Source organism: Metarhizium robertsii (assembly GCF_000187425.2).
Source record: "Metarhizium robertsii ARSEF 23 chromosome Unknown MAA_Scf_8, whole genome shotgun sequence".
Classification (NCBI taxonomy): domain Eukaryota; kingdom Fungi; phylum Ascomycota; class Sordariomycetes; order Hypocreales; family Clavicipitaceae; genus Metarhizium; species Metarhizium robertsii.
Window position 1 is genome coordinate 1,782,198 of NW_011942226.1, and position 23,193 is coordinate 1,805,390.

The 23,193-nt window shown below is 51.6% G+C and overlaps 5 protein-coding genes across 5 annotated transcripts; 3 read left to right on the forward strand and 2 right to left on the reverse strand.

Moving 5' to 3' along the window:
* Positions 1-3,280: 3,280 nt before the first annotated feature.
* MAA_09771 (uncharacterized protein) lies at positions 3,281-6,370 on the forward strand (the record flags this gene model as incomplete). Its single annotated transcript, XM_007827769.2, has 3 exons — positions 3,281-3,403; positions 3,520-4,146; positions 4,214-6,370. The coding sequence occupies 3 exons, from the start codon at positions 3,281-3,283 to the stop codon at positions 6,368-6,370; spliced, it is 2,907 nt and encodes a 968-aa protein (XP_007825960.2).
* Positions 6,371-7,461: 1,091 nt separating this feature from the next.
* Positions 7,462-8,913, reverse strand: MAA_09770 (uncharacterized protein; the record flags this gene model as incomplete). Its single annotated transcript, XM_007827768.2, has 1 exon — positions 7,462-8,913. One exon carries the CDS (start codon positions 8,911-8,913, stop codon positions 7,462-7,464), a length of 1,452 nt encoding a protein of 483 aa, XP_007825959.2.
* A 3,642-nt stretch (positions 8,914-12,555) lies between these two features.
* MAA_09769 (Major facilitator superfamily transporter) lies at positions 12,556-14,045 on the reverse strand (the record flags this gene model as incomplete). The annotated part of the gene is made up of 2 exons (XM_007827767.2): positions 12,556-12,692; positions 12,758-14,045. The coding sequence occupies 2 exons, from the start codon at positions 14,043-14,045 to the stop codon at positions 12,556-12,558; spliced, it is 1,425 nt and encodes a 474-aa protein (XP_007825958.2).
* Positions 14,046-15,133: 1,088 nt separating this feature from the next.
* On the forward strand, positions 15,134-17,012 carry MAA_09768 (Ser/Thr protein phosphatase family; the record flags this gene model as incomplete). The annotated part of the gene is made up of 2 exons (XM_007827766.1): positions 15,134-15,309; positions 15,377-17,012. 2 exons carry the CDS (start codon positions 15,134-15,136, stop codon positions 17,010-17,012), a joined length of 1,812 nt encoding a protein of 603 aa, XP_007825957.1.
* A 2,904-nt stretch (positions 17,013-19,916) lies between these two features.
* On the forward strand, positions 19,917-20,114 carry MAA_11518 (uncharacterized protein; the record flags this gene model as incomplete). Its single annotated transcript, XM_011413512.1, has 1 exon — positions 19,917-20,114. One exon carries the CDS (start codon positions 19,917-19,919, stop codon positions 20,112-20,114), a length of 198 nt encoding a protein of 65 aa, XP_011411814.1.
* Positions 20,115-23,193: the final 3,079 nt, after the last annotated feature.

A 23,193-nucleotide genomic window follows, 5' to 3' on the forward strand; every position in this document is an offset into this window, starting at 1 on the left:
AGCATCGATCAACTTTTCGATTAGTGGAACAGGTGCTTCCATCAGCAGATGCCATTACTTTATGGGTAATCAGCTGATAATAACTTTGTGTACATGTTTGCAGCCAGGAGAAAGAAGGCTAGCTAGGCCAAGGCGTCATCCTGCCTACCCGGCTTCTTTGCCTAGTCGTCAAGAGCACCGCGGCCGAGGGACCGCCAGCATGAGCAGCATATAAAGTATATAGGGTGATCAACTTCCTCCTGTGGAAGTAGTGGATTATGGTTGAATTAAAGCGATGCAGTGGCATGTCCCGCTGCTCCATGAGCCATGTTTTCGCGCTCGCCTCAACCAGCGACCACGACGTGCCTCCGTGGTAATGGTATCAGCTATCCAAGCAGCAAGGGACATGAGGCTTGACAAGGCCTTAGTTGACAGTGTCCATTTGGCGGCATTAGAGGTTGAGATGCGGAAGAGGGGGTGGTGGACGGCATTTGTAGGAGATGGGTAGGATTCCCGATAGGGGGCTGTTGTCTGACGACTGACAGTTCCAGATTCCCTGCTATGGTATTAGGACACGCCCCTGCAACCAGAACAGAGGACACGAGCGTCAACGAGTAGCTCGTATTGACGACAGCTCAACGCAGTCGATAGACTTTCGGTCCGTTGAGATCCGAGAAGACGAGTCGGTCAAGCCAGTTACCAAGTACTAACTCCACAGGTACAGAGCAGAGTTGTACCACGTTGCCGTGAGACTCCAGGCTCAAAATCGCACATCTCCTGTTGGTTTTGGCGATGAAATGCGGAATATATACGAAGAGCTTGACAACATACGGGCGTCCCTGGACTAGAGTTGTGTCTAGATTTGTATAGCAAAGTTGGCTTCAATGAAGAGGGCAATGCAGCTGGTCGCATATTTCGGCTGCAGGCGCTGACGTTGCGAATATTATGCGAACACATATAGAATTGATTGGTTGTGGTTCATGTGCCGTTGTCTGCAGAATGTTAGGCAGCCATTTAAACACATGCCCACTTTGGTGTGGCGATATGGTGCGAAATAAGCATTGGCCAGCAGTATACAATGAAGATGAGGCGAACTGGAGGAGGGAAAGTTGGCAAACTCATCTGACACAAAGGTCCTCTTGTCCCACGCCGACGTTGCGTTTCCATCAGTCATCGACTCAGGCAGCGCGGGCATCTCTTTTCTCAGACAAATATAGTACATACGTGTTGTGTGACGTATTCAATGATTTCCCACATTTTCTGGTAACGATATTGGCATGAATGGCAGGGTAATGTGTGTGCAGTCCTCGGGTACCTGGCCTTGGGGCTCAAGAGATCTCTGGTTCGTGGGGCGTCCTGCAGACAGATTGGAGGTCAGCAGGCAAGGGCAGTAGGTCAGAGGAGAAGGACTTTTCAAAGTTCTAGTTCCACAGACTGTGGAATGATTGCCGTATCCCGTATCCGTATACAAGGCAGCTATACCAGGCCCGACAGTCTGCCTGAGCGTGGTACTAGTATTTCTATTCCAACGGAAGGAAGGCCAGGAGTGGGGAGTTGCCAGGTTGCATAGCCACTGGAGCTCATAGTGATAGCTTTCTCGGAAGTTGTGGAGAGCTAGTTCGCTGCAGGTTGGTCCTGGGAGTTTCCTTCATTGTTCCGTATTGCTAAAGAGGGAGACAATGATTATGTCCGGTGAGTGACACCAGGTGGGTCGAATCGTGGTCACAAAACGCTGAGCTATTCGCAGTCGAACACCACAAGCGGCAGTTTCAGAGTGGAGTGAGACCAACTAGCGTCGGACCCTTCATTTGTCCCAGACCCTTCCTTGACTTGGTTGAGACGATGCCAACTTGACAGGAGCAGTGCCGGCGCAAGCGAAGCAGTCAACAATGGAAAGCCTTGTCGAGAGCCCAGGGTCCGCCCAGAATCCAGATGCTTTAAAGCCGACCCTTTCGTATGACTTGGTCCTCCAGGCCGCAGTCAATTAGGGTTAGGGAGCGTCAGACCTCAGGCAGGCATTTCAAAAAACGCCACACACCCCCCTGGTTGAGAATTGTCTGGCTGCGACATCAATCTGCGATGTCTCCTTCGGACGACGGCTGACAAGCGGCTGTGGGCCTAGTCGCGTGCCAATGGCAAAGCTCGTTGACCAAAGTTCACGAACAGGCGGGCTGTGGGCGCATGAGTATTTGAAGGCCGCATGCTCCGCTCCAGGACTTGTGAAATCGTCCAGACAAACACTCGATACCCTGGGTCGCGTACAAGCTGGATTGAGACGGCTTCTTTCAGCCGCATCTCGCAAAGGCGTCGTGTCACAAAGAACAATCTGAACCACGATCCTCCGCATGGGGTATTCGCGAGGCCGACTCAGCCCCAGAACTAGTCCCAGAAACGGTTGGCTTTGGCAGTTGATCGTGGTCCTGCCTTGTTTCGGCTGTCGCCCGTCGATCCTTCCTCTCCAGACTTTCCACCAACTCGCCCTCCACTTCTTCTCCCTCCCCGCTCCACGCGCTCCTTCCTCTTGTCTCTTCCGCTCAACACCCGCCCACCTTTTTACCTTGCCGCTGCCCACTTGAGCCCTCAATCCTACATTCATCCACATTTGTGACATTCCGCACTCGACGACACCCAGCGTTGCAACTCTGTCTGCTGCTGGGTCTGCAATTTGGACGTCTGGGCTTCAGGACTGGCTGCTTTGCCGTTCATATCCGCGGCTGCCGTGGGTGCGCGCGCCGTTGCTAGCGGCGACTCGAACTTGTCGCTAACCACCATCCCGCTCACATCAAAGCACGGTGCGACGGGTCTCGCTGCATCCTGGTGAAGGTTCTTGCGTCGCCCACACAGGGCTATTTCTTGAACGCTGTTGGCGCAAACTCGTGCTCGTTGAGAAATTCGTCACCTGCCTGTGCCTGCATCCCTTTTCGAAATAATACTTGGCAACCTTCGCGCTGACCCACCGTCGTTAATGGCTATTCTGTCAATGCAAGGTTAGCCGTTGCAAAGGACGGACCATCGCCCACGGGGCCACATCACATCAGCACCAACCTTTATTTCCCTCAGCAACGAAAACAAGATATATCTTCCCGCGCGGTCGATTTTCTCTCAGCCGCGGGTGTCTCAAAGACTTATAAATCAATTAAAATAGGCTGCCGTACATAAGACAATGCTAAGGCCTGTCTCGGTGCCGAGACAGCCTTGAATCCCGTGGCTTAACGGCAAGACACGGCAAGCCCATTGAAGCGGTTGAAGAGACAATTCTCGCTTTCCTACGCCTCTCTGTTATCTCGGACGATTCGGCATCATGAATAGGAAAACTACCGAAGGCGCAGCTTCTAGCGCGGGAGGATCATCCAAAAAATGGCGGCTACCAAGGCCTTTGCGAACGAAGAAGAGTAAACTTGGCAAGGATGACAAGGGAAGAACGGTACGTGGATGCTCTTCGGACTGCATTGAAACAATGCATTTATTATAAATCGAGCACTGTTAGGCGACTGCGGAGGCCCAAAATGCCGGAGCAAGCTAACTAATTTGTTTCTACAGCCCGGGTCTAGTGAATTTGACCACATTCACTCGTCATCACATCTTCGATCGGACTCAAGTTCCATGCACACCATGCACGAGATGCAAGAAAATAACTACAGGCAGTTGCAGATCTTGATACAGCGAATGCGTTCGGCGCCTTCCGGCCCAAACCATGTCGATTCCGCTTATAGAGAGTTTGAGAAAATCCGGGAACCTTGCGCGACGCTTTGTTATGGCATTTTACAGGACGAATTAAGGCCGGCTAAGGCAATGTCAACTACCACTGAGACAACGACTCGACGAGAATCTTCGTTTGACTCTCCTCGTAGCCCCGGGGCCACTATATTTGATCAAAGAAGCTCTTTTAGCGGCCGCAGCCTTACTGAAGTGGTTACGGGGAACACCACAAAGCCTGGTCCAGCTAACGAGTTGTGCCTAAATGCTGTCAGAGACTGGAAAACTTGTCTGGAAACTTTATGCGAAGCCTTCAAAGTCAGCTTGGCCGACACTTATAAAAGCTACGAGCGTGATGCGACCCCGGAAATGGTCGATTTGCTTTTCACAAGTCGGAAGTTTCGCAGAGAAGCAGTGCATCGCATGAGAAATGCTAGCGTCACTAGGCTCCTCTCTGCTGATCCCCAATTTGTACGTGCAGATTTCCTGTTAGCCCGCGATGTATTTTTGCCATCATGCTAACTTGACGCCCTGCCAGTTTCCCAGATACGAGATCCGCTTCAGAAATTATGAAAGGGTTAAGAAAGAAGTGACCGAAGTTCGGCAGCTTCTTCAATCTGGCGAATCGGGAATTTCACCCTCAAGAGAGGTGCATGAATTCTTGATCGCACAACGGGGAGACGCCGTGCTTGAATTCGCGAATATTGGAAACGAAGCGTCACACAATGACCCGGTTTTACGCTTTCGTGTCTCATCTTACATGCTTGCTGAGACATCCCCCATCTTTGCACGCATGTTCTCGGGCCCCGCAAACAGCATGCTGTTGCACGAAGCTGAAGACATCACACCTCACATACCGCCGTCTCCTGTGCCCTACGTATGCAAGGATGGGTCTGAGGCAAGACTGTATCGCATGCCACAACACGAATTGAACCGACATCAGTCCCTGGAGATCTTGTTGCATGCGGCACACATGCACAACGAATTAATCCCGAGAGAGGTCAGTTTCGATCAGTTTGTCGCCATTGCAGATTGCTCAATGAGATACAAGAGTACATCGCCGCTGGAAATGGTGGTTGAGCACAGATGGCTCCCTCAATGGATGCATAGAGGTGCTGATGACATGCCCGATGGAGTCTTGGTCATCAGTTATGCCTTCGGCTGCAGACAACTCTTTACTCGAATGTCCAAGAGTGCCATTTTGAATTTGGTCGATGAAAAGGACTTGCAAAGCAAGCCCTGGCCGCAGAAAATCAAGGACAAGATTTGGGCAGTTAGATGTGCCAAGTTGGCTCAGATTTATTCCTGCTGTACCAACGCCATTCAAGAACACATCCGCCAGCCTAACCGAGATTCACCCAGAGAGACGTACGCGCATCCTCAGGCGGAGGCGGTGACAAGCTCACAGACTGCCACTGCTGCACCCCCGGCTTACGCGGCCACCTTGACGAGTCCGCCAAGATGTCCCAAGGGAAGTCATAGCTGCGATGCCTCCAATCTCGGGTGGATGATGCTCGTCTTTAATCAGATGAGTCTGCTGCCGCAAATTCTGCAGCCCTCTGTTCTATCTCACATGCCAGAGTCTGAAGAGCCATCGAGAAGCCTGGCCCAGCTGGTGGAAACCCTGAGGATGATGCCCAGCCCTGCGTCACCTGTTCATCGAGGTGGAGTTTGTGACCCAAGCCCGGCCTTCCGCGCGGCCATTGCCGACATATACAATAGTGTCACAGGTCTTACTCTCCATGATATTAGCGGAAAGAGCCATGGCTGGGCATTGTCAAAGCACCGGATGTTGGATCCACAAACAATTCCAGCAACCGGCTTGAGTCGCATGGCGGCCAGTAATGATAATTACTCCGTGGTGAATGAATTCTCTGACTCAATTCGGTTCCAGATTCTTCTTGAGATTGGTGACCTCAGTGATCTTCATGCCGCGGCTCAGATCAATAAGGGTTTCTACGAAACGTACCAAACTCATGAATTGACCTTGATGCGTAATATCCTTCGTGCAGACCGATTGAGAACGGGCTTTGCCCTGGTTCCACAGCGCGCCGGAAACTCTGAAGATAAGATTCCAAAGGAGGTGTCAGATATGATCAAGCGTGAGGGACCAATTGAGGGAGCAGACGCTATTACGATTGGAACGGACGACTATGATTATTCAGATGAGGATGATGAGGACGATTTGGAGGTAATGGAAGGAACAGAGGCGCCTCCTAGAAACACCACACTCTCGAGTCCGCCTCTTACCATCGACCCGCCTGGATACACGGACGATGAAAGACGTTCCTCTGAAGATGCTGCCTCGCCAACCACGCCGCGACAAATAACTCTCGGCAGCCCAGCGCAATCTCAGCCTTCGCCAAGGAAACCGGATGAGACAGTTACCGTCGTTATCGAGGAACCATTGATGACTGATGAAGAGGCACATAGAATTTTGTGGCCCGACCCAATAGTATCCGAATCTCCAACCCCAATTAACCCCTCATCCCCTGGGGTGGAGGTAATGCATGAGAAGTTCCGAGTGGGCGATCCATCATTTGTCGTGGCATTAGAAGATAAGACGCTAGTTATCACTGGAGACAAGCAGCTACGGAGCGAGTTGGATCGAAAAATTGGCTTGTCGAAGAAGGGACAAGACATCAGGCCAAATAGTTCGGGGAATGCGTCTGGCGGTTGTGGGTCGAAGAGCTAGATTGCCCAGCTTCCCCTCGTTGGTCTTTATCTGGCGCGCATTTGATCCTTTAGTCACGAAGTGCATTCTGCTTTGGTTACATTCTGTTCAATCTGCATGCATGCCGTTCTGTTTTCGAATTTTCACGTGTTGGATAAATTGGGCTCAGGCAGTTTACGAGGTGTTTGGCAGTTGGAGCAATTATACCCATGTGGCGTGAGGAGTTACGATGATATGGATGGGTCATATATTAGCAGCATGACTTGCATGTACACTGAGCGTACACTCGGTGATTTATGTTGATAATTTTTTCCTACTATCTTATGTGAAGACTATCTATCACATGTCTTTTGTGTTGTAGGGTAGTCTGTTTCCATAGCCGCATGCACCAGATCCCCCAGATTCCCCAATCAATTCGAATGTAACGGTATCAAATGGGAGTATAGATCCAAAGGATGCCATGCTGGCCTCTACCTGGCTTAATCCTTGACAGCATACTTATCTAACGAGGTAGTCAAGTACGCGTGCCTCGCCCAGCCCTCGACATAGTCTCCTCGTCCCCTTTGCAGGACCAATGTACATGCGAAACCACCCTTGGTCGCTCATCCGGACCCTGTAGAGCCAGGGATTACCGTCTCGAGGTCCAATGCGCCGCCGGGCTTTTGTCACGACATTGCACTACCTTGAGTCGTATCCGCATTGGCAGTGCTGTTTACGGCTGCGACGCACATGTCCAGAATCTGGCACAGGCCGACACGCGGCATCCCCATTACCTGTCGCAGATGGCTTGTGAGGAGGTTTCCGCGGCGGCGAGATATACAGACAGGAGCTTGTGGATGAATGCCAACAGTAAATGGGTGGCCTTGGCCCTCTCACATTATCTAGTATCAACGGTTTTTTTAAAGGCACGTTAGAAAACTTCAAACAACTGATTTAGCAGTTGCAACTACAATTGGCCAATTGGAAGAATCTAGGTGTTGAATAGTTTTATTCCGTCTATTTGCAACTGGTGAATGGCAGCGTATTCAACATGTCTAATCTTCGCTTCAGAGGGGTTACGCGAAATCTATGTCTAGAAAACGCTGCAACGCTCAACAGTCAGGCGTAGGGTTCTACATCGTCTTGCCGAAAATAGCACGAATCCTGGCGCTCATCTGGGTCTTGGGAGGAGCGGCGCCGTACTCGGCCTCGACGGACGCCATGCGCGCGGCGTTGATGGCCCTGAGCTTGGCGGTGCCGATTCCCGCGACGCCGGCCTCCTGGTTATCCCCCAGCCAGGGCTTCTTGGAGTCACCCAAGACACTGCCCGAGAGGAAGTAAATGGCCAAGCCGATAATGATGCACACAAAGGCAATGGGGTACATGAAGTGGATGCTGAGTCCGAACACGTGGATCCCGATAATCACGCCCCAGAAGTTGGCAGTCAGGAGCGAGATGTCGAAAAAGGCTGCGCTTCCCATGCGGAGAATGAGCGGCGCCAGCGTGTAGAAGAGCGTGAGGCAGAGGGTATACCCGACGAGGTAGCCTCCGACTTTTCCGCTCCATGCTGAGCCGGCAATGGTGTCGCGATCAAAGATGGCAGCTTGGGCCCCGTTAATGATCATGCCCAAGAGGCCCATAAAGGCCAACACGTGGTGCATGGGGGCTTTGGACACCAGCCATTCTTCGAGAACGTTGCTCGTTCCGTAGAGCGTGGCGCCCAACAGACCGAACAAGTCACCCTTGAGTTTGGATTCGCCGCCAGAAGCACCGCTGTCTCGCTGAACAATGTAGTCGGATCCTAGCAGGATACCCATGCCGCCACAGCAGACCAAGATGCCAATGATTTGGAACGGCTTATAGCGGACTTTGAGAAGCACGAACGAGATAATGACCACACACACAATGGACCAAAAGTTCAACAGCTGCGCGGACAAGATGTTGGTGTACTCGTAAGCCAAAACGGTGAAGTAATTTCCTTCTACGTCGAGAAACGCCATTATGAGGTACTTCCACCCATCGCGGTATGCAACTCGCGCCCAAGCTCGAGGGCCATCGCGAAAGAGGAAAATGCTGTTGTAGATTATTGCGAGAAACACGTAATTGAAGAGGGTTTGGAACGCCGGTGCGCTGAAATTCTCCTGTTGCAGAAAGCTGGTAAATGTGTTGGTGGCCGTTATACACAAGGCTAGAACCTGCCCGATGGCAACGACAATCCAAAAATCGGCCGTCGCCAGGTAGCTCCACCAATGAACCGATTTCGACTCGAGGATGTACAGACCCTGGGTGGCCTCAGCAGTCTCGGGGGAGGGCTCGCCATCTCGGGCCGCTCCAGAGCCACGGTCAGAGAAGGGGTCATCGGCGTGGCCAGACCAGGCTCTCGCGGAGTGGGCGGTAAGGCCGCTCTTGTTGGGGGCCATGTCTTCTGGGTGGTCGTTTGCGGTGGTCATGATTGTTGCTTCTAGTGTTGGTTCTTGTCCGTCGGGATCCTGGGTACCGACTGGCTCGTAGCCGTGGCTGAATTTCGCCGAGAACAGGCGCACGATGTATTGAAGAATGGGAGAGTGGCTGTCTGCCAGGCCCATTCACAATGTCGACAGCACGTTTGTGATGCTAGATCTAAGTCTTTCTTCGTCTCCGGTTTGCAGCAAGCGCAAAGACTTCAAGTCGCCTGCTGGGTGTCCTATTGCAGTGGACGGCACATACGATGATGCGCCGCGGTACAGAGGGGTTGATTGATGTCGTACACGAGCGCCGACATGGGCTGCGAAGTGTATGGCAGGGGAGTTCGGCTGCGTGGTAACTAGTCGTCAGAACTTGGGCCAAGTTCCTTCAACAGGCGCAGGGGCGTAAACGCAAACGCTCGGGCGTAGTAAAAGAAGTAGGGGAATGCGTCGCACGAAGGAAGATGCAGTGATGATAAAAGACTCGCTTGCGGCGCCGTGGGGGAAAAAACCTGCACATGATGGATTCCCACGCCCACCCTGCAGCCCCCAGTGGAAATCCTGCGAAAAGCTTGGCGAGACGGCTGGAGCCAAGCGGGGCAAGGTCAACTAGTGGTTCCTGCCACAACTGTCATCCGCAGGCACCACGTTCTAGAATCGGGAGTCTGAACCATGGCAGACGGCAAGGCATGCTGCGTGAAAAAAAAAAAGGCACGGGCTTCAAAATCAACCAGACCATCTGTTCAAATGCTCGCTTTCTGTACCTCAGTCATGGAAGACGACCACACCAAGCCACGCATCTCCAATAATGCTACTACGTACTCGGTACCCATCAATTCATGGCACCTGCCCCCCAGACACCACTACTTCGTGTCTCAGCATACAGTTGACATTCAGTTCCTTCCAGATGCCTCCTCCCTCGGAAACCTCGAAATGCGTTCATGCAATTCGCCGATCCAGTCACAAGAAGAAACCCCTAACACGAATGTCTCCAACCCGGAAAATCACCCAGACAATGCTCATCTAACTAGCGGTCTAAGGGCATCTGTGGCTGTTCTTGCCATGACACCCGCGCACTGCGCATATTATCTGGACACCACCTATCAAGGCCACTGTACGGCTCCGGCCAGTATGACATTTGTGGAACGCGTCCGTAAGAAGTCATCAGACATGATGGATTGTCACCACAAACCTCATTAGACGATGCTCTATCGACATGAAACAGCTATTCCGACATGGTTGCCAGACGTAGTGAAGGTCCGGCTGGAGTTGGGTTGGCAACTGAGCAACAACATCCACAGCCATCAGTGCCTCTCCAAGATTGTCCACACAGGAACTTCTCGGATACCATCAACTCTTGGTTTCGGGCTTTTATCTCAGGAACCAGGTCGAATGCCAGCCATGGCTGCTCTAATGGTCTTCGCAATCATCACGTTGGTTGACGTGCCTGGGGTTGTTCCCCGGCTCAGTTCTAATGCTTTGTCAGTGATGCGATAGGTTCAGCAAAATGGCATGTTGTCTGCAGTATACTTACGAGGAATAGGGCCTGCTTGGTTTTGTTCGGTGCCGCTTTCCCCGTTTTGAGTGGCTGGAACCTCTCGATCCGGAATGGATGATATCTCCTTGACGAACAAGTCGTAGCACTCTTCCTCCGATCTTGCCGTTACGGCAGTTTTGCCAGGGGGCACTGCGGAAAATCAGCTCCGCCGTTCCTCCAGGCCAGAAAAGGCATCTGCTCAGGAAGACACGTGGACTCCATGCTTTTCATTGAATTGAGGCTCAAAATGAAGCCGGATCGCCCATGACGTAGGGATTCGCTCACCTTGGCTCGTCGGCATATCGTACGGGGACTGGTAATGTCCAAGTCGAATCACTTGGCTTGGATAAGTTGTCGGAGGGGTCGGACTGTACATGTCTATTCATGTGCTTTTCCCAAACCCGCCCGTCGGTCAAACTGCTATCGTTGAGTCAGAAGGGGCAGCGAAAACGCGAGGCTTATGTAGCAATGCTACCAAGCGTGGCCGTCGTCAGTATTCAGTCACAGGAGGCGGCATTGGCAACCAGCGGTCTGGCCCAAGAAAAGCAGACAAAGTGTCTCGCAATTTCTTTCACGATTGTGGAAAGCGTTATGGAAGCCCTCACTTATAAGCTCCTGGTAAGCCACAGGGTGTGTTGGTGTACTCCATACGGAATACAGACAGTGGATCTGCATGTCCCCAAGACACCACCAAATTTGTACTCTCTGGAAAAGTACTCCGACAGGTGTATTTCTACACCCTGACCCGTGGCGTCCCACTCGACCGTATTTCGTACCGCGAGACACGCGCGCAAGACAAGACTTGATCAAGGTGGGGTGGCTGTCAAAGATGCAGGGATGTTGGCACCGGACACAGTCTCTTACCATGACTTCGCGGCATTTTGCCGTAAGTTGTTAGTGAGCCTTGCTAGCCCGACCCTCTCAGCCTGGGTCCGGTGCACCATGAATCCGATGCTTACGAACTTGTCATACTCATACAGCCTACAGGCGACATCATCAGACATTGAACCGATCGTTTCCAGCCACAAGACTGCAACTTTTCACCCTTTTTTATTTATTGTCACCACCACGGTTCCTCTTCACAACGTACATATACATGATACCCTCATTTCAAGCCTCGTTCTGAGAATTGTGGACCCAGCTTTCAGCTTCAGCGTCGAGGGGTGCTTCCAATGCCTGCCGTTGCCTGCCGTTGCATTGCTCTGAACTTAGGCCCCTCCTTATCATCGCCCAACGTCAAGAGATGCACAGTTTTATCCCGAATGGGAACCGCCAGCCCCTCCTCCAGAACACCAAGGACCGCCACATCCAAAGAAGGAAAACGAAGACCCTTTTGTCAGTGTGCGTTTGAACATTGTTATGAGGATTTCCAATCATCTGAAACCAACGTTATAGGCTGTGACCCATCGATTGGGCTGCCATCATGCCTAGAGTTCTAACTCTCGTTTGTACCTGATCTTCGCCCAGGCTCGATCTGCCATATGCCTTGTAATTCCCAGTCCTTCCGCACGGGGAGGGTGTTGGGATAAATTCAGCCTTGTGGCTGAACTTACCTATATAATTTTAGCGCTGCTCGAATTACGGACTATGTTGGCGCAAATAGAGGCCTACAGTCAGGGTACACTGAAGACGGTTACTCCTTCAAAATTATCCGCCCATATGCGGCCGGCTTAGGCTGGTCATTCTTGTCATTCAGGTAAAAATTCACATGCCAGCCAATTTCTCACATTGCTGCGATGGCAAGATCGATCTCAATACGGTATACCCAAGGGACGAGTATTTCCGTCTTCGTCATCCACGTCATATCTACCTTGAGCAATGAGGTCACTCAAACCGTCCCTTCCCTGTCGCAGAATATGAGGGGACTTCTCATGGGTTGCACGGCATGCGCCCCGCGCAGCCAGAACTTGAGCGATGTTTGTTTCAGCTCACCAGGAATTCCTCGGAGTTCCTCCATCCATTCAGGGGTCAATTCCATAGGGCTGATTGCAACCCAGAAGGAACACGAGATCACTCTTGGTGAATTTGGCCCCCACTTACCGTATACTGGAACTAGCCCGACCTCACGATATGATTGATGGAACGAATAGTGTCCAAAAACACTGATATGCTGGGGTATAGTTCTATTCTTATCTTTGGCCCATGATACATATTAGTCGACGCCCAAAACAGGATCGATACTATTGGCGGTGACATAGACCGCTCATGGTGATAATACGATGTGGCGGAAATTAATGATTCAAGCTCTAAGATCCCCTTTCAATATCAACACTGACCTTCATTCGGCCTGAGGTCTCCTCGCTCTGGGAACTGCTGTCTGGCTCGCCGTGTTCGACGGGGACGTGGTCTCTTACAGCCAGCCATGTCGGGTAAACCGATAATCCTTCGCAGCAGCATGTCAGCCAATCGACGTCAGATGTAAACGTGGCATAAATGAGCATCACTTACCCAACAGAATAGTGTTGACGGCCAATGGCACTCTTCCACCTTTCCACTCTCTCGTGTTGAGCCCATAGCTGATGGCCTGGGCAAAACTCTCCTGGCCTCTCAGAATGCCGGAGAATCGACTCAGTTCAGAGATGTTATCGGTCTTGGTTGCCAGGAAGTAATATAGCCAGTTCTGTAGCGACTGCCTGGCAAAATCCCACAGCAGCAGGACGAAGAAGCCTTGTACGAAGCCGGCGTCTTCCCAGTCCCAGACTGGCGGGTTGGCAGTGTACTTTTCCTGAATGACCCAGCCGTAGACCCAGGCAATGAGGTGCCATACAACGACGTAATAAAAGCCGAGCTCGATTCGTCGCTTCACTCGAATGCCATCGTAATCGAGAAACCAGCTCATAAGCTGTGAGCTTAACAAGGTGCCGAAGTTGCTCACGAAGCCGATAAGAGCACGAGCCCTCACACCAAAGTAGTAGGTCTGGAAGTTGCCACTGTACTGGTTGAAGTAGGCAGCCCAAAAGATGGGAAGTAAAAGGAGCAGATCCTTTCGCATGGTCAGCTTCCATAGGCTCTTGAATTCCGCCTTGAGGCTCTTCTCAGCTTTGACAATGACTTTGCTCCCATCGCTTCGTTGGACGGTCTCTGGCGATGACAGCAACAGTGCAACGGGTGCGGCAACACATTGCAGTGCAACGAAAACAAGGTACGTCTGCGCATCAATCTTGCCCTTCTTCTTGGCAGAAGCATCGTGGTTCAACGCCAGAACAATAGCACCTCCAAGCAACGGGCCTCCTGTACGAAACCATAGCCAAATATTCATGTATTTTCCTCGTTTCGCGGGCTCAGGATAGCCCAATGCAACAGCGCCTTCCGACGCCCAGAAGAGACCAGCCGAGACGCCGCAAGTGACAGCTCCAACAAGAACGAGCCACTCGTTTCCGTAGCGGTTGTTCGTGTACAGACCAGCCGAATAGATGGGATAGCCCACTGCTCCGAGGAACAATGTCCAATCGAGGCCGATGCGATTAGCAATGGGCCCGCCTATCAAACACAGGATGCCCATGAGTCCAAACACCAGTGCGTTTGCGGCGTTGACAAGAAACGGTTCCTGAGCACCGCCTGCGCCAAGGGCGGACATGGCATTCCAAAGACCCGGGGCCAAAAAGCCCACCATTCCAATAACGAAGGCATTGAATAGTGTTGTCCGATACCAGGTTCGCTTTACTCGTTCATGTTGCGCAGGTGTGGTCGTGGTGAGTGGTGCTTTTGCCTGCGCGGAAGCAGACGTCGACGCCATTGTAGATTTCTAGCACCACGGTTTTCCTCGGGATGAACCTGGATTATAGCTAACTCGGAGTAAAAATCATTACGCGCATCCAACTCTACTATATAACTTGATCCCAACTGCTCACAAACAAAGCCCCACCGAATGTCTTCATTACTCGGAAAATGGCGACATCTTCAAACGCCCCATAAATCTCCACCTACAAGAATGACTTGGTCTCTGAGGCGAGGGCATTTTTGCCAATTGTAGACACAAGGGCCGACTAAACCCGCGTTTATTTCCTCGAGACCCGCATGTAGAACGGTGTATGGGACTGTCTTTGGGACATTAGTATGAAGATCGTTGACCAAGAGTCTTGGAGACGGCAGTGGAAGATGAAGTTGGCCGATGATATTATTCTACAATAAAGGTCGGCGTTGGGTCTGTGGGTAGCCGTAGGTTCGTAGGAATTTTTGAAGCGGATTACAGTCGGGTGGTTTTTTCTATGAACTTGACAATTTTGGGAAATGGTATAATCAATGGCGCGACTTTGCGTTGATGTAGACTGTAATGCGGAGACACTGTTGGATGAAAGGTGTATAAGACTAGGTTGAAGTGTGCTATAGCATATTGGAGAAAAATGTTCATGGTAAGGAAGCCGGAAATAGAATTATTCGCCACTTGTTCGTTGAAGCGCGCGTAGACTTCTAAATGTAGTACTATGCCAGAGCATGTTGTAAGATGACTGACTACTGGTGGCCATTCTTCTATAGGGTAGGCTGCTTCGGCATGACGCCTCACCCGGCGCCAGTGCGCTTTGCGGACCAGTGACTGCTCCCGGTGGCTCACGTGCCGAGTCAAATGGCTGGCTGGTGCCTGGCGACGGCACCCTGTGCACACGGGTGACATCAATGGGCCAGATAGTGACATGGGACACCCTGATGGTCGCACAGTCTAGCTTGTCACTTCAATCGTCACTTGTCACTTGGCCCGCGATAACCCCAAGCTGAGCACTTCGTCAACTTCGGCCGCATCTTACCTCAACCAGCATCATCACCTCCGGCTTCATACCCGCGAGGTTCATGAGGCCCAACTGATTGACGCATATCAACAACGCCGCCATGGCGCCAAGCTGGATTTTCGGCGCCACCATCGCCCTCGTCTGCCGTGTTGCCCACGGTGCGCAGCCGGGAGCTGTGCAGCCCGTTGCCGCGCCGATGCGTGACCTGGCCTGGGGACAGCTCAACTTTTTGCACACCACCGATACACATGGCTGGCTGAGTGGCCATTTACTAGAGTGAGCTCACCTTCTTCTCTTGGAACGAACCACTGGGCCACGCTAAACACAGTGCTGACGGAGCAAGACCCCAATACTCGGCCGACTGGGGTGACTACATTTCATTCTCCCAACACATGAAGAAGCGCGCCGATGATACCGGAAGCGATCTACTCCTCATCGATTCAGGCGACCGCGTTGAAGGGAATGGCCTCTACGATGCATCGACCCCCAAGGGTCTATTCTACTACGACGCTTGGGCCGAACACCATGTCGACCTAATCTGTGTCGGCAACCATGAGCTGTACCAGGCTAGCACGGCCGATTACGAAGCGAACACAACCGTCCCCAAATTCGGGGATAAATATGTGGCTTCAAATGTCGATTACGTTGATCGCGCGACGGGCCAACGGAAACCCCTGGCACAGCGATACCGCAAATTCAAAACCAAGAACAAGGGACTCGAGATTTTGGCGTTTGGCTTCCTGTTCGACTTTACCGGAAACGCCAACAATACTGTTGTTCAGCCTGTTGCCGAAACCATCAAGGAGAAATGGTTCCAAGACGCCATTCGCGAGAAGCCCGATCTTTTTGTTGTGGTGGGCCATGTCGGCTTGCGCATGACGGAATTCCGCACCATCTTCACGGCTCTGCGAAAACAGAACTGGCACATTCCAATCGTATTTTTCGGTGGCCATGCTCATGTGCGAGATGCCTTGAGCTACGACTCGCAAGCATTTGCCATGGCGTCGGGACGATATTTCGAAACTGTTGGTTTCATGTCCATTGATGGCATACAAAAGCAGTCGGCCGATGACGTCTCAGCCGCGGCATCACTCAAGTTCAGCCGCAAGTACATTGACACGAATCTTCTTGGCATGTACTATCATACTGGACTCAACCAGACAACTTTCCCCACCGACAACGGCAAGCGTGTATCCAAACAGATTGCACGCGCACGCAAGACGTTGGATCTCGACCACCGCTACGGTTGTGCTCCGAAAGACCTGTGGGCAAGCCGTGTCCAGTATCCCAACAACGCAAGCATTTACTCTTGGATTCAAGACGAAGTGTTCCCTGACGTCGTGGTGAACACGAAGCGCAAGGACAAGCCTCGCCTCGCGATCCTCAACACGGGAGGCATCCGATTTGACATTTTCAAAGGCCCATTTACCCGTGACTCAACGTACATTGTCTCTCCGTTCACGAGCGGCTTTAATTACGTGCCTGATGTGCCATATAATATTGCCAGCAAGGTCCTCACCCTTTTGAATGGCGCAGACAAGATCTTGAGCACCCACGGCGCCGAGACCAAGTTTATGGCGATTCCCGAAGTCATGTTCCCATCCGGACACGGCCAATCGCCAGCTGATGCGCATCAGGCCGACAACGAGAGGCTTGAACTACGCGACGCAAAACCAGATCTGATTCGCGGCTACACCACCAAAGACGACATTGGCACAGATGGCGATGATACCGTCCACGAAGCCATTCCGTTCTATAACATTCCTAATTGTATCCAATCAGAGATTAATTTCCCCGAGAAAGGGGACCCCGAGACGGTTGACTTGGTCTATATCGATTTTATTCAGCCCTGGATCATCCCGGCATTGAAGTTTGCCGGCGGCGACTATACCGCTGATGATGCCAAGGTGTACATGGACGGCACGCTGACGTATAAGCTAAGCGAATGGATTGGTAAGAATTGGCAGGGTGACTGTTGATGTAGTGCGGCTGCCAGCGCTTCGGGGATGCCATAGATGTAATAATGCTTCAAGTTCTGCCAAGAGTTGCCCGTGAGACTAGTCGTTGTGAGGGGCTACGTCGTGCCCCCTGCCACATGCCCTTGCCTCCCTTCGACACCGCATCTATCGGCCAGACTCTTAGTATACGGCGTTTTCAAGTTTGGCATGAAGAGACAATTCGGTGACTTGTAGGCTTTGGTGGACGGACATCCGCGGCCGGCCCCACTCGGGGTTTCCGCGGCTCCGTAGGCCCCGCGCCGCGTTGGCCTTGTCCCTGCGGAGACGGAGCCCTTGTGACCGGATGCCGGTGCGAGTTTGGGCCTGCAGCCCTGCCGTCTGGATGCGAGGGGCCGCGAGCAGTATTGTTTCGGCTGCAAAGGCTGCCACGACGACTCTTGCCCGCAGGTCGTCTTCCCAGAGCATGGCTACAGTGAGGCTCTACCCGATAGCCCGTTAAATGAGGGCGTCAGGGCATCAAGATAATTCAAGACGCTCTTCGCCTCACGACGCTTCGCTAAAATTTGAAAAACGTTATGATTCATCTCACAGCGATCCTGACTGCCACGCCACGGCTCTATACGGAATATACGCAAACATGGCTATCATAAGCAACTCAGTGGCAAAATTTCACATCAAATATACCACATGTCATTATATGGCACATCAGCGATTGAGAGTCTAGGTCTTGCTTGCCACAAGCTGTCCCTAAACCAGAGCCCCGCGCAACACTAACAGCTTCTCCAAGGCCTCACAGTTTCCCGGAGCCCTGGATGGCGCCAATCCAATGTCTCCCTCCATTCCCACCGCGAAAATATGTCCCTCGCTCAAGACCGTCCAGGCACCGCTCGACACTTCCAAGACGATTCAAAGGCGGTGGGAACGGCTTTGCTGGCGCAGCCCGACAATCTTCAACCTGCGGCTCCAGCACCATCGTCAGATGAAAGTGGCGCCAGGTGGCATTCTCGAATCCATAGTCCAGCTTCTCAAACACTGCGGCCAGTGCCCCCCGAGCCGTCTGGCCTGCTGTCTCCACCTTGATAGAAACAGCTAGCATGCTTCGGTGCAATCAGCAGTAGAACCAGACGCCAATGAAGGCTTTCCCTGTCTATTCCTAGGCATGCGCAATCCTTACCCTGCGTGGGCTTCACGGCTGGGTGGGGCATCCGGTCCAGCACCATTTATATTTCCCAAACCGGACGCGATCCGCCAATCAGAGAAGCGTTCTTCCGGTGATGATGCCGTTGCCCGGCGCCGACTTTAACCACCCCCCATTCCGGGGTGTTGCATGAACCGTGATGCACTGTAATTACACATACTGTCCATGATGGTTTTGGTTCCAGAATAGATAGACCATGTTAATACTTTCTCTCATTCTGCCAAAGCGAAACATGACTCCCCAAACAGAAGAACCAACCATTGGGCATGAATGTTTGTATTCCTGTCTAGTGCGCGGTACATGGTTGTCGCTAATTTTTGGCAGACGCGGTTGGCCGCCGATAGTGCATTTTCGACTTTGGTGGCTGTATTCTGGACGCTTCTTGCGACACCCTGGTCTACAATCTTATGCAGTTGAATGGAGGCAAAGCCTCGCAGATTGGAGATTGTGCCGCCCGATGTTCTGTGTACCATCCATCATCTGACGAAATATGTGCTAGGATCTTCATCTTGGAAAATATAATTATCTGTGCTGTCCGCATTTCGCATACTTTTTAACAGTCAAGTTCCTTGATGAGGAGCTGGCCAGCCCTGGTCCTCGGTTCCTAACGTCGGATGAACTTGAAACGGTCATACGCCGCCTTGACTCTGACCGCGGTAATGTCGGCGCCGAGCCGTTTTAATTGAGGAAATTTGTCGGGCCAGGCTCGAGATTTGGTGTTTTGCATTCCTCTTCTTGTACGCAAACGGCATCCGTCACCAACTTCTCGAGTTTTGACACGGTATAAATGCAGCCTAGCTACTATGTTATCATATTCATTCGCCTTTTTCCCGCCAAAAGTTCTTCAGCAAACGCTACGATCCAGCGTCGTCGAAACCCAGTGTTTATGAACGCCGCCGTACTTAGTTGCTGCGTTTTACATGTTCGCAGGATCCTGGTTTGGCGATCGACACTGGAAGCGAGCACCCATTATCCAGATAAATTCCCTCTTTGGCATAATTGGCTTCCACATTATGGGATTCCATGAGGTATTTCTGCATCTTTCTGGCTGCTGCCGGAGTTAATGCCAATGTGCCAGCAACAATAGCGTGGCAGGTAAGCATCCTCTGGATCGTTTCAAGGCATTGACATAGCTGACTGTGCGCCATAGGCGAACCATATTCATGGACAATGGCAAAGGGTCTTTTCCTCCAGCATGTCGACCGTATTTGTGAATATGAGCGGCATAGCCGGCAGTCTTGTTTCTAAAGCCAAGACAAGCCAGGATACGCGCCTCGTTTCATAGCTCGTTTGACGGAATCGAGACAATTATCTTCGGTCGCCGTGGCATTTAGACAGACTTGTCTGTGAAGAATCAAAGTGAATTAGATTCAGTGAGCAGCTGCAAAGCCGCACCGACTCTGTGATTGAAGACAGCCTAGCAAGCACGTCGCTGCCGGCACAAAGAACGTCGCCCGCTCAACCCTCCCCCCGGATGAACAGATCTCTTTCAGCACATCTCCAACACACCACGGAAAGAAGCTCACGCAGTGAAAGACATGATTAGACAAGCTCTGGCTCCGAGCCGGCCATCAGTCGCGACTATAAAGCTCTGCTCTCAGACGCTCATGTCTCCTTCCCTTGAAACCCATCACAACTCAGCACTCGACGATCTCGACACTCGACAGTCTTAACACTCGACAATCTCAACCAACACTCGAACTCTTCAGAAATTATCTTTACCAAACATGGCCGATCCTGCTCCCAAGACGTCCAATGCAAGCGATGCAAGCAATGCAAGCGACGGCGGCTCCAGCAGCCAAAACAAATCCGGCACCGTCATTTGCGACAAAATGATCGGACACACTTGGTTCGCACGACCAGGTTTTGAGGCCAAAACTTGCCCTTATTGCCAAAAGACTGCTGGGGGCTCAAGCAAAGAGTAAGCACCCAGGCGACTGTTCTTGACAGCGAAGACTGACAGGAAGATTTAGGAGTCCGCAGAAGTGACCTATCCCCCGAGACAAGGCGGAGTGGTCGCACAATCGAGCAAAAGAAACTCATCGAACGCTTTCAAAGATTTCTGTCAATCGGATTTTCTTTCATCTATGCATCGATGGCGGCCGGCAACAAGGAAAGGGGGGTCGGGTGAAGGAGTCAATGTTCATGTACGGCATTGAAAGGGAGGAGACTAAGGACGATGTTATGGGGAGAAGGTTCATTTCAGTTCTGGAGCTTAATTTATTGAGCTAGCTTTTTGTGCCTCATGAGGCCTATTTGAGATTTGTTTGTCATTGGAAGATGCAGGATGTGCCTTAGTTGGGCGCTACATGCGCGGCTTTGTTCAGAGCAGCGACGGGTCATTCGGGGTGTTTGTATGGAGATTTCTTGCGACAATTCTGAATTCCAAACCGGCGATTTTGCTCTTCACTTGTTTTCTAGATTATACTTGAGTCATTGACGGGTAGTGCGCGATCGTATGGACTGAATGACGATGCCTGAAGTGAATGACAGTGCCTGAAGTGAATGACAATGGCCGAAGTAAGTGGTTGGGTATTTGATCCCTACAAATGACATTTGTTTAACAAATTGGGCCTCCCCTACTTGAAAAGTGAATTGCTCGGCGGGCTCACTCTTTTTGCAAGGTGCGCTTATCCCCTTACTACTTATAAAGGCAAGTAGGTATTTATAATATTTTTTTATATATATTTTTAAGAGCTAATTTATAAGAAAATATATATAAATATATAGCCTAGTATCTAGGTACCTGGTATTACGTGAGCGCACCTTGCAAAAAGAGTAAGCCCGCCGAGCAATTTATCGTGAAAAAAGTCAACTGAATAATTATCCTTGAATGATGGACATCACTGACCGATACTAAGAGATAAAGGACATCTAGCCGGTCTGTTATGCATTGATAACCACCCGGAAAAGCACCCAACTCCGAATTAGTTGCACATCTGAACGTGGTCTCGCTACAAACCTCTCAGCAAGGCCATGAGAATGCAGCGACTCATTTATCTAGCATCAGATCATGCCGTACGCTTATCTATAATTGTCGATTACATTTCCATGCTAGGGACAAGTCCTCAATCATTGGCATCGTCCTTTTTGCGAGATAACCAGAGCGTCGCCCCGGACCTACCCTACAGAATCATCAGAGACCACTGACCAATGCAATCGCTGAATGCTCAACTGAACATTGGACCGGCCAAATGCTCGGTGATACTCTCCAGTCTTGGCTGCTGTCTGCAGCGCAGTTGCGTTGAACCAGTCATCACCCTCTGAACAACGCCGTCGCCCGTGTATGGACAGCATCTTCAACGGCGGCTCTGTTGGACAAATCACAAGCAACCTGGGGCTTGCCACTCGGATGGAACCGTTGTTGGTCAGATCGCCTCGGGACGTTGCAATGCGAACACATCGGAATGCGGAGTTGGCCACGACAACCTGATCCCGTGTCCCTCCATGTGAGATGGCACCCTTGTTCCACTGCACCTCGAAGGCTAGGTCGAAGTGTCTCCTCGTTGTCAGCGGGTAGAACGGGGCAATAGAAATTGCGGACTCGACAGCTGGAAGTGATGACACTCCCCTCGCATTTGACGGAGTTGCAGGTAAAGTCACGGATAGGTGAGATGAATCTTGGTGCATGGCTTGAACTTCGAATTAATGACCACGCTGTTTTCCGGTCCTCCACGGAGTCACACTGGGCTACATGATCACGAAAGTGTGTGGCAACAGGCAATTAATGACTGCTCCATTATAAGTGGACAAACTGGAGCGCCAGGCTGACAAACTCTTTGATGGGGGCTATGAAGCCTCAAGATTCGGCGGACCGTGGTTGTTTTTGGCGGAGTGAAATCGAGAGTGCGATATATTTTCGTGGGATATCCATAGCCAAATGGGCTTGCTTGTCGTCGGTTCCTCCGTCATGTTCCATTAGGGTCGGCATTGTGTGATGCAGATCGAAGACGGGGTGGGAAGTTGTAGGGATTGGAAAGGCATGCTGCACATGATGAAATTAGCAAGCAATACTATTGCCGTCGTCACAACCGTGGAACCATTTTGGTACTGATGAGATCCTATTTGGCTGGGAATAGTGTGCCCCCCCGGCCAACGAAGTCGTGCACCCATGCATGCACCCATGCATGCGTGAAGGCAGCCACAAGCAACAGGCTGCGATGGGACAGCAGTATGCAGCCTGTGGGTGCTCCGATGGAACGACCGACTGGTGATGGATGGGGTTTGTTCACGGCATATACCACTACCTGTTCAATTCCGTACAGACCTTGTGCAGCGTGGCAGTTGACATGGCCATGTATACTTACCACACAACCACTGACGAGAGAGGAGGCTAACGGCCGACTTTGTACTCCGTAGTAGGAAAGGGAGGGTAGATCCGGCGCCTTGAGACGGATGTGTGATACACATGCAGGACCGGCGGCTGCGCATGCCTTTCAGTAACTGTTTGTCCCAGGTAGGCACTGACGCTTCCACCTACTTGAGTACGCAATGTTATTCGCGGGCGAATCGATTTAGAACCGTTGTTAACCCGCAGCATGCATCTACACGACGGCATCTGCAAGCTCATTTCTATAGTACCCCAGGTAGATATGTAGGGTTTCGGCCACGAACCTCGGGAATAGAGTGGCGGGACGGGAGAAGCTAACAAACTACTACCCGTTGGCAACTAAGTGGCTAGTCTTATTGCCGTGCTTGTTCTTGACTCTTTCCAACTCTGGCCAACAAGCCATCAACCGAGACGCCAAGGCACAATCAAACCATGGCTCGTGAGGATACGCTAGCAACGTTAGCATCCCGAACGAGGGGCGAGGCTTTCGACCTTCGCAACGGCCGAAATTTGGAACCCCACAGAAAACGGGGTCTGGCCAGGCCACAAAGGTGGATGGGCAAGCAGATGGATGAATGGGGGACGAGGGCCAAGACAACATGACGTCCTGGCGCAGGACAACGTGCGAATGAGGCATCCAACAAAAGGAGAACGCCTCCTTTTGTGTTTGAAGA